Raw genomic sequence first — 14,960 nt, 5'->3', positions numbered from 1 at the left:
GAGTGGGGGGCATGGAGGGGACTAGAGTGGGGGGCATGGAGGGGACGGAAGTGGGGGGCATGGAGGGGACGGAAGTGGGGAGCATGGAGGGGACTGAAGTGGGGAGCATGAGAAGGGATTGTGAGGGGCATTCGGGGGAGGATTGAGGGGAGGACTCGAGAGAGGTCACATCAAGGGAGGAGGGGGCCTGACAGGGGGCCGTGAGGAATGAACCATGAGGGGGACTGAGTCAGAGCGGGGGGCGGAGCCAGGGGACTCCAGGGGCACCTGTGACGGGAGCATTCCCAGGAACCCAGCACCGAGCCTGCGAGAAGAGAGGGAGTGGGAAGCCACAGTCACCTCGTGCTGGTGTCCAGCGCCGTTGAAGGCCGGGGCGGCGTGCTCCAGCCAGATGGGGGCCCCGCCGTGTACGATCTGCTCCCGCAGCCACACAAGGCTGATGAAGGCGCACAGCGTGCAGGTGACCACGAAGCAGCCTTGCAGGCAGTCGGCCAGCAGGTTCTCCCTGGCAGAGGACGTACGCGAGTCACGGCGTGGGCCTGCGGCCTCTGGCGTGAGGTTTGTGCACAAACAGACTCCTGATGACGGCCATTCTGGGCGGGGAGCTGACCAGGAGCCCACCAGAGCTGGCTTGGTGCCACTGGCACTCACAGGAACAGCTGTGCACAGCCCTCACCCTAGTGTACAGCAGGGCGGTTGGCCCGGCAGCTCCAGCCAGCCCCAGGCGTATGGGCCCTACACATGGTGCCAGAGAATCAACTGGGACCCAGGAGGGGACACAGCGCCAAGGAGGGAGACCTCAGGAGAAAGCAGAACTAGCACTATGGGGGCCAGAGCCCTCGACCTGCGCAGAGCCACCCCTGCCTCAAGTCCACGCCCACAGGTGCCGGGATGGGTGTCGCCCAGGGAAAGCACAGCGGGTGCTGTCTGCACTGTGACCGGGCCTCTCCCTGGCTCTGAAGCCCTGTACCATGTGGGCTGCTGGTTCCAGAGGCCTGCCTCCAGCCCTGGCCACCTCAAACACTGTCTGCACATGGTGGGCTCCCCAGGGGGCAGCCTCTTAGCCCCAGCATGGCGGCCAGAATTCCACCACCAGCCGCCAATGGTAGGTGGTTTCATGAAATAGCACTGAACAGAAACACAGCCCGGGGACCTTTTCCAGGTGGTTGAGGGCTGTGGACTGTACGCACGCAGAGATGTTCAAAGGCAACACTGGACCAGGAGGCACAAGGCTGCTCCAGACCAAGGGACCAGCCCACACTTCTCCCTCCCTCCCCTCAGCTTCTAACACACTTCTGCCTGGACACTGGAGGGTCTGAGAGGTGCGCCCCACTGGTCACAGCCAGGCGTCAGCTCAACCGTCAGCTCTGACTTCTGCTGCTGTGGGAAGCCTGCTCCAGGCGGGCAGACTGAGAGTCCACACCACAAAGAGCGTGGTCTCACTTGCCAGACACAAACTGCTTGGCAGGGGTCTCCACTTTCACTGGGGGCTCTCTCCTCACACGATTTTAAACCTTCCGAGTGCGTCAGTAGACAAGTCTCCTTTCTGCCTTGGCCTGTCCACTAACCTCTGCTGTCAAGAATGAATTCCAAACACTGCCGTAACAAAACCTAAACACAGTTCTGTCAAGAGGGTTCAGATCCAAAACCCTTCTATTAGGGGCCCTCCAAACTGGCAAGGAAGCAGAGATAAAGCAAGCAGTCTGTGTGCCTCCGGAGGCAGGCGAGGCCAGCGCAGTACCCTCTGCCAGGACTAGAGCCACCTTGCCGGAGACGAGGACTGAGAAGTCCCCGCGTCCTGACTTGGCTCTGAGCAGGACAGAGTCTTGCACCATTTTATCTACAGCCCAGGATGCTCCCTGACATGGGACCGGAGAAGACGGCAGGAGTGGGCAGGCCAGCTGGACAGTGGGCAGTGTGAGCTGGCCAACACTGCCTCCACCATGATGCCAGTGCATGTGTGAGGCCAGGCCAGGTTAAGGAAGAGTGCAGCAAACGTTTTCAAAATCACGAGAAACAATCTAAAGACACTTTAAAAGAAATCTGAGTTCATGTGCACGTTGTTAAAAACCCCACCTAGCTGGCGAGGGAGCACCCTGCACGCAGTGGGTTGTCAGATGTCCACCTGGCCCAAGAGCATGAGTGCGTCCTCCCACCACAAGTGTCTCGCACAGGCCGCAGGCCACATGTGCACCGGCATCCTGCATAGCAGCAGAATCACTCCCACAGACGCGTGCTCATGTCTGTCCTCTGAGCTGGAGGGTGTGGGATTCGCGCAAAGCCCAAGGTATGGCCACCCCGTCACTAAGCAGGGCCCCGGCTCCAGGTGTACTCACGTCGACAGCATGTCCAGTGGCAGGGTCAGGAGCGAGCTCACAGAGCCAGTAAACAAGCACTTGTAGATGCGGCCTGCAAGAGAGGGGGGCAGACAGTCACCCGTCTGCTGGGATGTGGGGCAGTGAGGGCACGGGGCGGCATCTGCTCTCGGTGAGCCCCATTCTCCAAGCACAAGTCTTCAGAGCCAAGCCCCAGGGCGTGTGTGCTGATGTGGGGACGAATCGGTACCATCCAGGGAGGTTCCAGCCTAGGTTTTGTTTGGATTCACTGGTCATCTTTCATCAAATGAGCAGAGACATTTGAAGAAGAAAAAATCATCTAGTACAGAAACCTCCAAAATGACAACAGAGAAAAACCTTCCGCCCCAGAATTCTCCCTGATGTGGGCCTGGGGCATGAACAGCTTGGCAGCCGGGTCTCTCGCGGCACTTGTGTGCCCAGCACAGACTCCAGGGGCGAGGTGGGGCGTGGGGGAGCAGCCTTCCCTGCCTGTGAGGGGAGCCAGGGATGACGCTGCAGAGCTCGGGGCCACGGCGTCACTAGTGCCAGCGTCCCCGCTGTCTTGTGTTGGACGCCAGGGGCCATGGGGGCTGCTGCAATGGGCATAAGGGATCAAAAGCCTGAGTGCCTGTGGGAGGGTGACAGGTGACAGGAGCACAGCGTCACCCAGAGAAGCAGGTCTGTGCTCGGGGCTCCGTGACTCAGCGCTCCGAGTGCCACCTGCCTTCTCGACTCTGCCTGTCGGTGCAGCGCAGCGTCTCATTTTCAATCAAGAGCCTGGCACCGACAGAAAGGTGGGGGGGAGGTAGTCTGTGGGCACAGGTCCTGCGTCAGATACTGGCATGTCCCCGCACTAGCACTCAGAGCTTGCCCGCGCTGCCTGACCACTAAGGACCCCCACTGCCCAGGCCCGCTCCGGACACTGCTGTGGTGCCCGCAGGAAGCACAGCAGCGCCGGGGTCCTCCTGCACCATGCCAAACCAGACTGGGGCTGGGCCGGTCCATCGGAAAGGCAGTTATATGGGGTGGGGATCTGGGGTCAAGGGGTATCAGCTGACCCCAGTGAATGGAGGCTCAGGGGACACTGTCTCTGGCTGGTGATGCTCCATGCGGGTGTGCCCCACCGGCACAGGAAGGCTCTGAGCCGGGCTCCTCTCCACACTCCACCCCTGAGGCGGAGGCTAACTGCCCTCACTGAGGAGCTGGTGCTCCCTGTTCTGGCGGGCACCCCTTGCTCGGGACCCCAGAGTGTCAAGTCACAGCGTGCTGCCACTCCCTTTCCGGGCACTCACAGGCGGTGAGGGGCACGACGCCCAGCCAGGCAAAGGCCACGAGGGTGTAGTGGAACCAGTAGCGGATGGCGGTGCCGATACTCGTCACCAGTCCAGCGAAGATGTCCTGGATGGGCAGCCGCGAAGGCATATCCGGGGAGTAAACTGTAAGAGGAAAGAGGCTTGTCAGCCTGGAACAGGCGTGGCCCACCACCACAGTCCTTGCTGTGTTTGACCTGCGGCTTCAGTGCACAAAGCTGCAGTGACCTGAGCAGGTTAAACCAGCCCGGTGGCCAAGAAGCCCTTACAGGGCTCCCCTGGTGGAGTCCACAGCCACCCGCTCTGAGAGGCACGGTCCCCTCAGCCAAGGGCTGTGCACACAGGTTGTGTGCCAGTGACACGCTCTTGGTGGGGCAGAGTGAACACGAGCAGGGGGGTGCTGATCCTGGAAACCCCTGGACGCCCCCGGAGACAGGCCCAGGCTGGGTGGGGCCCTGGAGAAGGTCAGGTCAGCTCAGCTCCCTGGCTCTGCACAGCACGGCGCCCAGCCCTCGGGAAGGGAACGTGATGAACAGCCTCTTCCTCCCCAAAGGAAGCCCTCACAGAGGAGTCGAGAGCCCAGGTTCTCCAAACTGGGGCCCTGGCTCAGGACTGCCCACTGGGCTCTTTCATGCCTGCAAGCCGAGGGCTCCAGCAGACACTTGGCACTACAAGTTACCAAGCTGTGTCACCAGACTTGGAGAACATCAGAGGGAACCAGGGACGTGGCTGCCAAGAGAGAGCAAGTGTGCGACCAACCGCCCGGCCCAGAGCGCTACCCACACGAGGACCTGTCCTGATCTAAGTCAGGAGAGACCCAGCACTAGGCACAGTCTGTCACACCTTCACATCTGGAAGGTCCACGGAAAACTCAGCACCGGCTAAGAAAACAGTTATGTAGCAGAACTGACCTTTTTGAACATAGAGCTGAAGAATAAAAAGCTTTGAAAGTAGAAATAAAAAGTCTTTCAATATTGTACTGTCACTGGTTCAGTGGACTCAGTGTTAGGCTGCTGACTGGAAGGTTGGTGGTTTGAATCAGCCATCTGTCCTGTGGAAACCAGAGGCGACTGGAATGTCTAAGGGTCAGTCTTGGAAAGCCCACAGGGGCAGCACGCCCACAGGGCAGTTCCCCTCTGCTGAGCTGGTCCCTAAGAACTGGAACAGACTCAGAGGCAGTGGGTGGGAAAGAAAAACACTAATCATTTATATTTGCCATAGAAAAACCATCAAAAAGCCACAGATTTACAGTGTTTATACCCAGTAGCTGAGAAAGCTGGTCTTCAGACAGAATACTGTGGCCTCAGGATTGGAGGAAGACCAATAACTGTGATCTGCAGACAACACAACCTTGTTAGCTCCAAGGGAAGAGGATTTCAAGCATCGATACAAATCAAAGACTACAGCCTTCGGCACAAATTACACATCCGTGTAAGGAAACCAAAATTCCTCCCCAGCAGACCAGCAAACAAAACCACAGTCAGCTCAGTGTTCAGCTCAGCAGTCTGCGTTCAGTGTTTAGCTCAGCGCCCAGCTCAGCGCCCAGCATTCTGTGTTCAGCTCAGCGCCCAGCGTTCAGCTCAACGTCGAGCTAAGCGCCCAGCGTTCTGCGTTCAGCTCAGTGCCCAGCGCCCAGCTCAGCGCCCAGCCTTCTGCTCAGTGCCCAGTGTTCAGCTCAGTGCCCAGCGCCCAGCTCAGCGCCCAGCATTGTGTTCAGCTCAGCGCCCAGCGCCCAGCTCAGCGCCCAGCCTTCTGCTCAGTGCCCAGTGTTCAGCTCAACGTCCAGCTCAGCGCCCAGCGTTCAGCTCAGCGCCCAGCGTTCAGCTCAGCGCCCAGCGTTCAGCTCAGTGCCCAGCATTCAGCTCAACGTCCAGCTAAGCGCCCAGCGTTCTGCGTTCAGCTCAGCGCCCAGCATTCAGTGCCCAGCGTTCAGCTCAGCGCCCAGCATTCAGCGCCCAGCGTTGAGCTCAGCGCCCAGCATTCAGCGCCCAGTGTTCAGCTCAGCGCCCAGCATTCAGCGCCCAGTGTTCAGCTCAGTGCCCAGCGGTCAGCGTTCAGCTCAGTGCCCAGCTCAGCGCCCAGCATTCTGCGTTCAGCTCAGCGCCCGGCATTCAGCTCAGTGCCAAGCTCAGTGTCCAGCGTTGAGCTCATCGCCCAGCGGTCAGCGTTGAGCTCAGTGCCCAGCGTTGAGCTCAGCGCCCAGCACTCAGCGGTCAGCAGAGAGAAGCCTGACGCTATCAGGTGTCCGTTTCCTCAGATCCACAATCAGCCCCTATGGAATCAGCAGTCAGGAGGGAAAGACAGCACACAATGAAGAGCTGAGCAGACAGTGACTGACAGCTGTTGTAGGTGCCATGGAGTTGTGTTCAACTCACAGCAACTGATCTGAACGCTGTCCTGTCCTGTGCCATCCGCACACCTCCTGACACACGAGCCCACTGCAGCAGTTACTGTGTCAATCCACTTGGTTGAAGGTCTTCCCCTCCTTCACCAACCCTCCACCCTTCCCTGCATCATGTCCTTCTCCATGGAACAGCCCCTCCCAGCAAGATGCTCAAAGTAAGTGAGGTGAAGCTGGGAAGACAAATATCAAACTAAGTATTACTCTAAATGATAAACCAAATGCTCTATCAGGATTTGAGGGAGGTGCACATACAAGCTGGAACTCCTCCTTAGACAGGTCACAGGAGTCAAGTGCCAAGGCAGACCTTAAGGCGTCTTCACAAGGCTGGGACTGTTTTTGCTAACCCCTCCCTCCTGAGTTAGGCATAAGGTTTTCAATATAAAGAGCCTAGCATCACTGGCACAGAATTTTCTTTGTGATCCGCTCCCTGGGAATTCTCAATGAAGTTACCGAGAAGCTTGGTTCTGGGCTTCAGTCTTTGCCCTGTTCATGCCCTTCCTTTACACTGCCTGGTGTCCCCGTCTCCTCATTCTTGCCTCCAAAGAGCACTCTGGCTGCACCCTCTCCAAGACACACATATTCATCTTCTTGGTTGTCCATGGGCCGTTCAGGGCTCTTCTCCAACACCACAGCCCAAAAGCATCAACTCTTTTTCTGTCATCCTTAGTTATGGTCCAGCTTCCAGATGCACAGCAAGTGATTAAAAAGATCATGGCCTGAAACAGACGCACATTAGTCCCCACGATGACCTCATTATTCCTTAATAATTTGGAGAGGTCACTAACTGCAGATCTTCCCAGTGCAATGAGTCTTATTTTCTGACTGTTGGTACCAAGGGTGTTAACTGTGGATTCACGTAAGATGAAACTGACAGTGTCAGTCTTCTTTTCTCCATCCATCATGATGTTGCCTATAGGTCCAGTGCTAAGAATCTTTGTTTTCTTGAATTGAGACACAACTCGTACCGAAGGCTGTACTCCTTGATCTGCAACAAGTGCTTCAAGCTCTCCTCACATTCAGCAAGTAAGGTTGTCATTTGCATAACACAGCTTACTGATGAGTATCTGTCCAATCCTAATGCTGCATTCCTCTTAATGTTACAAAACAAAAGGTTGGGAGGGACTGGAGATCATTATGCTAAGTGAACTCACTCCCGTGAGGACAAATATTGTATAAGATCATATTGTAGAATGTGTGTGAGGATCTGGGAGGGGAGGGGAGCAGAGGAGTGAGGACTGGGAGGGTAATCATACGGTCACACAACAGGATGGGCGGAAGGAGGGGTGGGTGAAGTAAAAAGGAAAGATCCGGTCTGGAAAAAATGTATATGAACTTTGTAAATACACAACTATAAAACAAACAAGTAAGTGGAAGAATCGGGAAGATTTGTAAACTTTCACTCAAATCACAGTAAAAGAAAAGTTGCCAGACAAATGACTTTTTAGCTCTTTATTGAACATGGAAGGAGGACAGTGTGCTGAAGGGAGACATGGAGCAATGCATCCTGGGCTCTCATCAAACTGTGTGAAAGTGAAGCTGTCGCCTGGAGGAAGAAGGTGTGCCCGGCCCCAGCCATGCCTCGTGGTCATGACATACACAAATGAAAGCCGGACACTGAAGAAGAGAGACCTAGGAAAAACTGACCCTCAACATGATGGCAGACACAGTGACTGCTGCCATGGGCTCAGGGTGTCAGACGGTAAGGGGGGCACAGGACAGGACAGGGCTCAGGTCTGTGGTTCACAGGTCGCCACGTGCCTTTGAAGCGTGATGTGGGGACTATGGACTACACCATGAACTGTCCGAATGAGAGCTGTATCTGGAACAAGAGCAGCCAGCATTCTCCCTGGAGGGCAGGCCAGTGAGCTCTGACCTCACGGATTCGGGGCATGCCATCAGGAGGGGTAGTTTCAGGGGATGGACACCAGGCTTGGAAATGTGCAAGAGGACGCCAAAGCGGAAGGCCTCACAGGAGAGAGAGACACACTGTCGTGACAACAGACTCAAATACACCAGTGGCCCGAGGCGCTGGGGGCCAGCCGGCCTTTCCCTCTGCTATAGCCACCAAGGCCCAGGCAAGCTCGAAACCAAACAACCAACAACAGTGCAAGATGCTCAAAGGTCCTCAGAAAGACGAGACAGAAAACCTCGGACGGAGGGAGACAGCCTCGGAGGCCAGCAGGAAAAAGCAGCCTCAACTTCTTTTACCAGGGGAGTCCTCAGTTATTTATGATAAAAAATAATACACATCACTCTATAAGCAAAGGAGTTGTAGATATAACTAAAGTGTAAAAAAGCCTATAAAATATCTATATTTCCCACAGAAAATCTTGACTTTTCATTTGAAAAGGTGACTTCTCACCTGTTCTACTGTCTACTCAGAAGTGGCTCAGAGGGAGCAGGTCCTCAGAGCCGGTCAGTCACACAGAAGAGACTGCATGTCTTCCCCCGGGAGGCAGTTGGCAGATTCCTCTACTGCCTGTGGGCTGGCAGGCAAGTCCTTTCCAGGAAACCACCAGAGCTCCCTGGTTCCTACTAAGGAGCTCTCTCAAATACACACAGGGGCTGGGTATGTGATGACTTAAAACAGATTTTTTTTTATTAAAATTTTTAATTATTATTAATTTTTATGCGTGTACTGTCAAATCAGATCTGACTGGTACAGGAGGAGATTGTCTCGCCTTCAGCAGAGCATCTGGTGGATTTGAACCGTGTACCTCTGAGATTGCAGTGCAGCTTCTTGCCAGTAGGCCACCAGAGCTCACCGAGCAGATATTTTTTTAAATAACCCTTATGTCTTAGAGATAGATATGGAAATATATCCTGCAGCTGCCACACAGCGGGAGAGGCTGGGCCCAGGGAGGAAGAGGCTTTCAGAACAAAAAGGAACGAGAAGCAGGCGCGCTGCCTCGAGTGTGTATGTGAAGTCGCGTGGCCACAGGGCCGACGTTCCCAACACTGGACCTCAGAGCAGACGCTGCTGTGTCCTTCTCCTAAGGAACAGGCGGAGGCTCGCAAGCACAGCCTTTTCACGTGCAGCACAGACGTAGCCAGACATACGGTTTCTAAAACACTTCTCCAGAATGGACTACTAAGACTTTCCTTTACTACAAAAGACTCGCATGTTGAAAGGATTTGCTTTGAAATTCCTGATTCACTTCTCTCTACACTACAAGTTATAACCAAGAAACCAGCCAAATGAAGTGCAGTGAACACTTCTAAGGAACTTACTTGGTGTGAAAGCAAATCTGTGTTTGCAGAGTTCACAGTATTCTTTCCGACTGTGCTTCAGCCACTGAACTAAGCTGTAAAGACAGAGACACGTGTGAGGACAGACACAGCTCAGGGCTCGCTGGTCCTGTGGAGAACTTCACAGAGATCTAACAATGGGGAAACTTCCCATTTACGACAGTACCTATTTCTGACTCATGACGGGCAGACAACGACAAGAGCTGAGGAGGAAAGCCAAGAGAGCTCGCCTCCCAGGGCTTCTCCTGTCCCAGCACCAGCGTCAGCAGAAGGGGACTCAGGGCTGGCGTCCACTCTGTGCCCTCTGGCTGTCCCACCTGCAGCACATTTCCTTCTCCACCCTCAGCCTTCCTGGGAGTCTAAATCACTGTGAGCACGTACAGCTCACTGAGCACGGGTCCTGGCACATGGTCTTTCAGGGAGAAGCTCTGATGGGCCAGCACCGAGGGAAGTCCAGCCCCCGAGACGGTGAACCACTACTCCCTGCCCTGCCCTGTGTATGGGACAAGGGCCATCCCAGGGCACCTGGAGGACAGCCGACCATGGAGGCACACGGCCAGCTGCATTCTCCCAATCTGACCCCCAAGGAGGATCAATGCCTCAGCTCTCTGACTACAAGCTCAGGTGTGGCCAGGTTCTGAAAGGACTACTCACCATTCTTGATGGATGAACTTAATACTGCCAGTACACACACACGGGTGGTACAGGGGCTTCTCCGGGGTCCCTTCTGAACGGCATACTCGACAGATGTCTGTGAGTTAAAACAAAACACAGCACAACACAACTACTTGGTTATCCTGCTTTTTTAAAACAAGAGACTAACAGAAACTCCAGCAGAGTGTTTAACAGACAGGAGCTCCCATTTGGCAATGCCCATCAACAGCAATGGTGCATCTGCTGCCTATGGGTCCTGGGCTCCGCTGTGGGGCCACAGCGGGCAGTGCCCAGGCCTGTGCCAGCCACTCTCTGCCGTCTGAGCTGCCATGGGGTCAACAGTACCAGAACTGAAGGCTGACTGAGGTGGCACAGAGCAAATGCTCGAGAAGACCAGAATGTTTCCCCAACAGTGCAGTCACCACTCTGCACAATTCAAAGGTGAACGACAGCCTGCCTCGGATTTCAACAGCAGCCTCCAGCCCAACGCCCGCTGCACACAGCCGGGCTCCAACAGGACTCCCCACGTACCACAGGGGACTTCAGCAGTGGCCAACACTGAAGGACCTCGTGGGCAGACACAGGGAAGGCACGGCTCAGCCAAGTGAAGGGGGACCCTCTGATGAAACGGCCGCATGCCTCACCCCGTGTTCTCCCAGAGGGCAGCTCTCCAGCCACCTGGCTGTCCCCCACCCAACCGTCCATACACCACTGAGGGTGTGACACGCAGGGCAGAGACGACACCAACACCACCCTGTGCTCCACCCCAGAACCTCTGCATTACTTGGCCATCTTCTCTGCTGTCCTTGGGGACCCTGGTGGACCCCACTGGCTGACCGGCAGTGAGCACAAGCCAAGGAATCCATGAAGCCTCTGTCAATGCGCAGGAAGGGGTCCAGGGGCACCAAGTCCACTACGTCCTCAGAGACACCAGATGCAGGGGCCGGAGTGTACCCAGACTCTGCCTCTATCAGGAAGGGGTACTGGAACTGCAGAGCCACGCATGGCCTTGAAGCTCCCAGTGGTGGTGCCTGGCACAGTAGGTGAGATTCCTGACCAGCCCTCGCTGGACAGCAGGAGAGGCGCCGGGAGCACACAGGCCACCACGTCACAGGACCTGGTGGCACTGGTCGACGTGGTAGGGGGTCTGCCCCCCGTGCAGCGGAACCACTGCGTCCTCGCTCTCAGGAGCAACTGGGGGTGAACCCTGGACCTGGGTTTCAGAGGAGCCACTGTCTAACAGGAAGGAGTCCAAATGCACCCAGACAGTGGTGCTGGGCGCTGTGTTCCAGGCACGGGCTTCCCCTGACAGGAGGGAGTCCGGGACCACCGGAACCACTGCGTCCCAAGTGTCCCCGGCAGCGCCCAGCAATGTGGCAGGAGCTCTCTGCGAGCCTTGGCCCAGTAACAGGGGCGGGTCTGGTCGCACAGGGACCACTGCGTCCCCGGTCTGTGTGGCAGGAGCTGTGCATGCAGAGCTGTCTCCACCCAATAACAAGAGAGGGTCCGGGTACACAGGGACCACCGCGTCCTGGCTATGGGCAGCAACAGGCAGCGTAGTGGGGCCTCCTGGCACAGGGCTGCCTCCGCTCACCAACAGGTGGGGATCTGGGCGCACCAGGACCGCCGCATCCCGGGTTCCCCCAGCATCAGGCGGTGTGGCTCCCAGAGAGTCTCTGCCTGAGTAAAGGGTCCGGCCTTGGATCCTAGCAGCAGCCTGCAGTGTGGCCCCGGCAGGAGCTCCGCACGAAGACCTTTCCCGGCTCACTAACAGAAGCGGGTCTGGGCACACAGGGACCACAGCGTCTCCAGTCCCCACAGAGGTACAGGGCAGCGTGGAGGGGAACGCGCACCAGCGTCCACCCACTAACAGGTGTCGGTACTGCACCGGGACCACAGCAGCGACAGGTCTGCCCGCTAACAGGAGAGGGCTCGGGGGCACAGAGGCCACTAGGCCCGGGACCCCAGCGGCATGGTGGACTGGGTCCGCTAACAGGAAGGGGTCAGGGGACACAGGGACCACTGAGTCCTGGATCGCTGCGCTGTGCTGTGCGCCCCAAGCAGTCGTTCCAGGCAAAACTTCGCTCGCTAACAGGAAGGGGTCAGGGTGCACCGGGACCACCGCGTCCCGGGTCCTCGAGGCTCCACGTTGCGTACCCGAGGCAGTGGCTGCACGCGCACCTCCACCCACTAACAGCAAGGGCTCCGCGTGCGCCGGGACCACCGCGTCCACCACGTCCCGGACCTCTGCAGCGCGGCCGCTCGACAGGTATCCGCTAACTGGACGGAGCCTCGGCGAATGGGGAACTCTGCGTCCAGGCTCCCAGTGGCCACGCATCGGGGTGGCGCGCAGCCTACACTACAGACGTGAAACTGCGCACTCGAGGGCGGAGTCTCCCTCTAAGAAGCCCGCTTAACCAGGAGCGCGCCAGTCTCCCAGGTGATCAGTTAACCGGACCGGTCCTTGCAGCACCCCAGGAACACTCCGCAGGGAGACCCAGCCCTGGCCGCCCCGCCCCCGGCCGCCGCCCCGCCCCCGGCCACACCCCGCGGATCCCTTCCTGGTTAGCAGCGGTCTTCCCCTCGGTCCGGTCCGTCCGAGGTGCTGCAGCTCGCGATCTGCGCCCAGCCGCGCCTCCAGCCACCTCGCAGGTCGCACTGGGACGCCCCGTTGCTAACCCGCGCTCTGCGCCAGCTCCGGGTTGTGTCTGTTCGCCTCGGGGACGGCACGGCACCGAGGCCAGGTGAGCGGAGGCCAGGTGACCACGCCCAGGTCTGATGACCACGCAGAGGCCCGGTGACCGCTCACCCGGATCCAGCGAGGGGGCTTGAACTGCTGCGAAATCCGCTTGCTGTGGCACGTGGGGCACCCCATGGTCGGCATGCGCCACCCGTGCCTGTTTCGTGTGCCCGGGAGAAGAATCCATTCTCCCCAGATGCTCGCTGTGGCGGCCGAATGGCCACCTGAGGCTAACCCGTCCCTGGTGCTGCTGCAGACACCATCACCCAGGTAGGGGCGCGGGCAGAGGACTAGCGCTCAGCCTGAGATGGGAAGGGGGTTCAGAGAAGGGAGTGGTACAGGGAGACTGGGGGCGAAGTCCTGGACACACGTGCCGTGGGCCCACGTCCCTTTCCTGCTACGGGGACACCGGGTGAGTGGAGAGGCATCCATGGGAGAACTGCGCCCTCTCTTTCCAGTGGGACCACCTAGCCTGGGTGAGGGCAAGAGGGGGGATGTCTCTGCACACTTTGGGATGGAGCAGGGAAAGAGTGGGATGAGGGGACCCAGACATCCAGTTTACGGCCACTTGGGGGTAGGAGGTGCTGAGTCAAGGGTCTCTGGAGCACCCTCCCAGCCTCACCTGGAGCAAGGATACCCCAGCCCATGGGGGGCAGAGGGGAGGGGTACCCCTGGGAGCTGCAGCCCGAGCCAGGGGGCTGAGTACCCCTGCGTGCTACAGCTCACACTGGGCAGCTCACATGGGGTGGGGGTAGCCCCTGCGCCAGGCAGCCCACGTCGGGAAGCTGGGTACCCCTGCGTGCTGCAGCTCACACCGAGCAGGTGCCCCTAGACTGTGCAGCTCGCATGGGGTGAGGGGTGCTCCTGAGTCCAGCAACTGGCCAGGCATCCGTGGTCAGCACAGCTCTCCTTCACCTCCAAGCTGGCCTGCTGGTCCTCCACTTGCAGAGGGGTGAGCCCAGCAGCCCAGCACAAGTCTGGGTTCTAGGGGAAGCCCCTGCCTCCCAGACCATGGGTGATTCACAAGCATGTAGTGGCAGCTGTCCCCACCAGGTCTGAGGCTGGACTGTACTTTTCAGGAACGTGTTAAGGGGAGTGCGTCTTCTGATCTGGCAAAGGAAAGCTCTGAGCCCAGCCCTTCCACACAGGCCTCCTAGCTCTGGGGACATGCTGGGACTTCATTATGCTGAATGCATAGCTAGTACTGGATGTGGACAGGCCGGTCTGCAGGTGGACCATCCGGGGGGCTGCAGGGACCAGGCCCCAGGAGTCAGAGCCCCCGCCTCCCTCAGCTGCTGGGGCCTGGCCCTATGCACCCGTGTGTGCCAGGTGAGTCAGCTAAGGACCGCGTGTGGCATCTGCTTCTGTGACTGTATCACAAGGAGAATGCCGTCCAGCTTCAGCAGGCTGTCGTGGGCCAGCTTTATCACCCTGTCAGACCCCTGTCTGTCAGCACCTTCTCGTGGGTACTTGAGTCCTGTCGGCCCTCTGGCTACCGTGACTGCTGTGCAGTGAACACTGGGGCATGGGCCTGCGTGCATCCCTGCGTCCACACTCCTTGGACCATTCCTTTCCATGGCTCATGAGAACCAGAGAATGGATACAGTTCTCCTCCAAATAAGTATACAAAGCTTCTCTCTTCTCGGGGCTTCACAAACCTCCAGGCTAAAAAGGGAACTGGACTTTCCATCCATCTCAGAACCATGGACATCCCTACACAGCTGAGACAGAATCCCATCAGAATGAACAAGGGCAATCCTGAAGGCCAACAGGAATCAAACTCAGGGGTGTCCTGAACCTCAGAGAGCTAGAAATGGTGACTGTACTCCACAGGGCTTCCATCCGGAGTCAGAGGACTGCAAGGAAATCCTAAACAAATTCATCATGCTGAGAGCGGTAGAAGTGAACCCTTATAAAAGAGCAAGTGTGCAGTAACAGTGACAGGATGTATAGAGGAAATGATCCCTATCTGGAGTCTTCCCTAAAGAGACGGGGTGGTAAAGAGGGAAAAAAAGGTCTTATGACCCAACGGAGCGTGGAAATTATCAAACAGTATCATTAATATCACATGCAAGCAAGATGCTGCTGAAAATTATCCAAAAACGTTTGGAACAATAAGTCAACAGAGAACTGCCAGATGTACAGGCTGGATTTAGAAGAGGTCGTGGTATTAGGGATATTGTAGCTGATGTTAGATGGATCTTGGCAGAAAGCAGAGAATACCAGAAGAATGTCTATCTGTGCTTCATTGACTATGCAAAGGCTTT

General features: G+C 57.2%; 1 protein-coding gene across 1 annotated transcript in view; it reads right to left on the bottom strand.

Moving 5' to 3' along the window:
* MARCH6 (membrane-associated ring finger (C3HC4) 6, E3 ubiquitin protein ligase) overlaps positions 1–14,960 on the bottom strand; it is a 107,050-nt gene that overhangs the window by 65,884 nt on the left and 26,206 nt on the right. The window contains 5 exon segments of the mRNA XM_006900167.1: positions 340–505; positions 2,337–2,409; positions 3,629–3,772; positions 9,282–9,355; positions 9,954–10,050. Of these exon segments, the coding sequence (XP_006900229.1) occupies positions 340–505; positions 2,337–2,409; positions 3,629–3,772; positions 9,282–9,355; positions 9,954–10,050 (554 nt within the window).

Source organism: Elephantulus edwardii, unplaced genomic scaffold (assembly GCF_000299155.1).
Source record: "Elephantulus edwardii isolate Elephantulus edwardi_28Jun2011 unplaced genomic scaffold, EleEdw1.0 scaffold00274, whole genome shotgun sequence".
NCBI classification, from domain to species: Eukaryota; Metazoa; Chordata; class Mammalia; order Macroscelidea; family Macroscelididae; genus Elephantulus; species Elephantulus edwardii.
The sequence above is the reverse complement of the archived record's forward strand: the minus strand, read 5'-3'. Positions and strand labels throughout refer to the sequence as shown.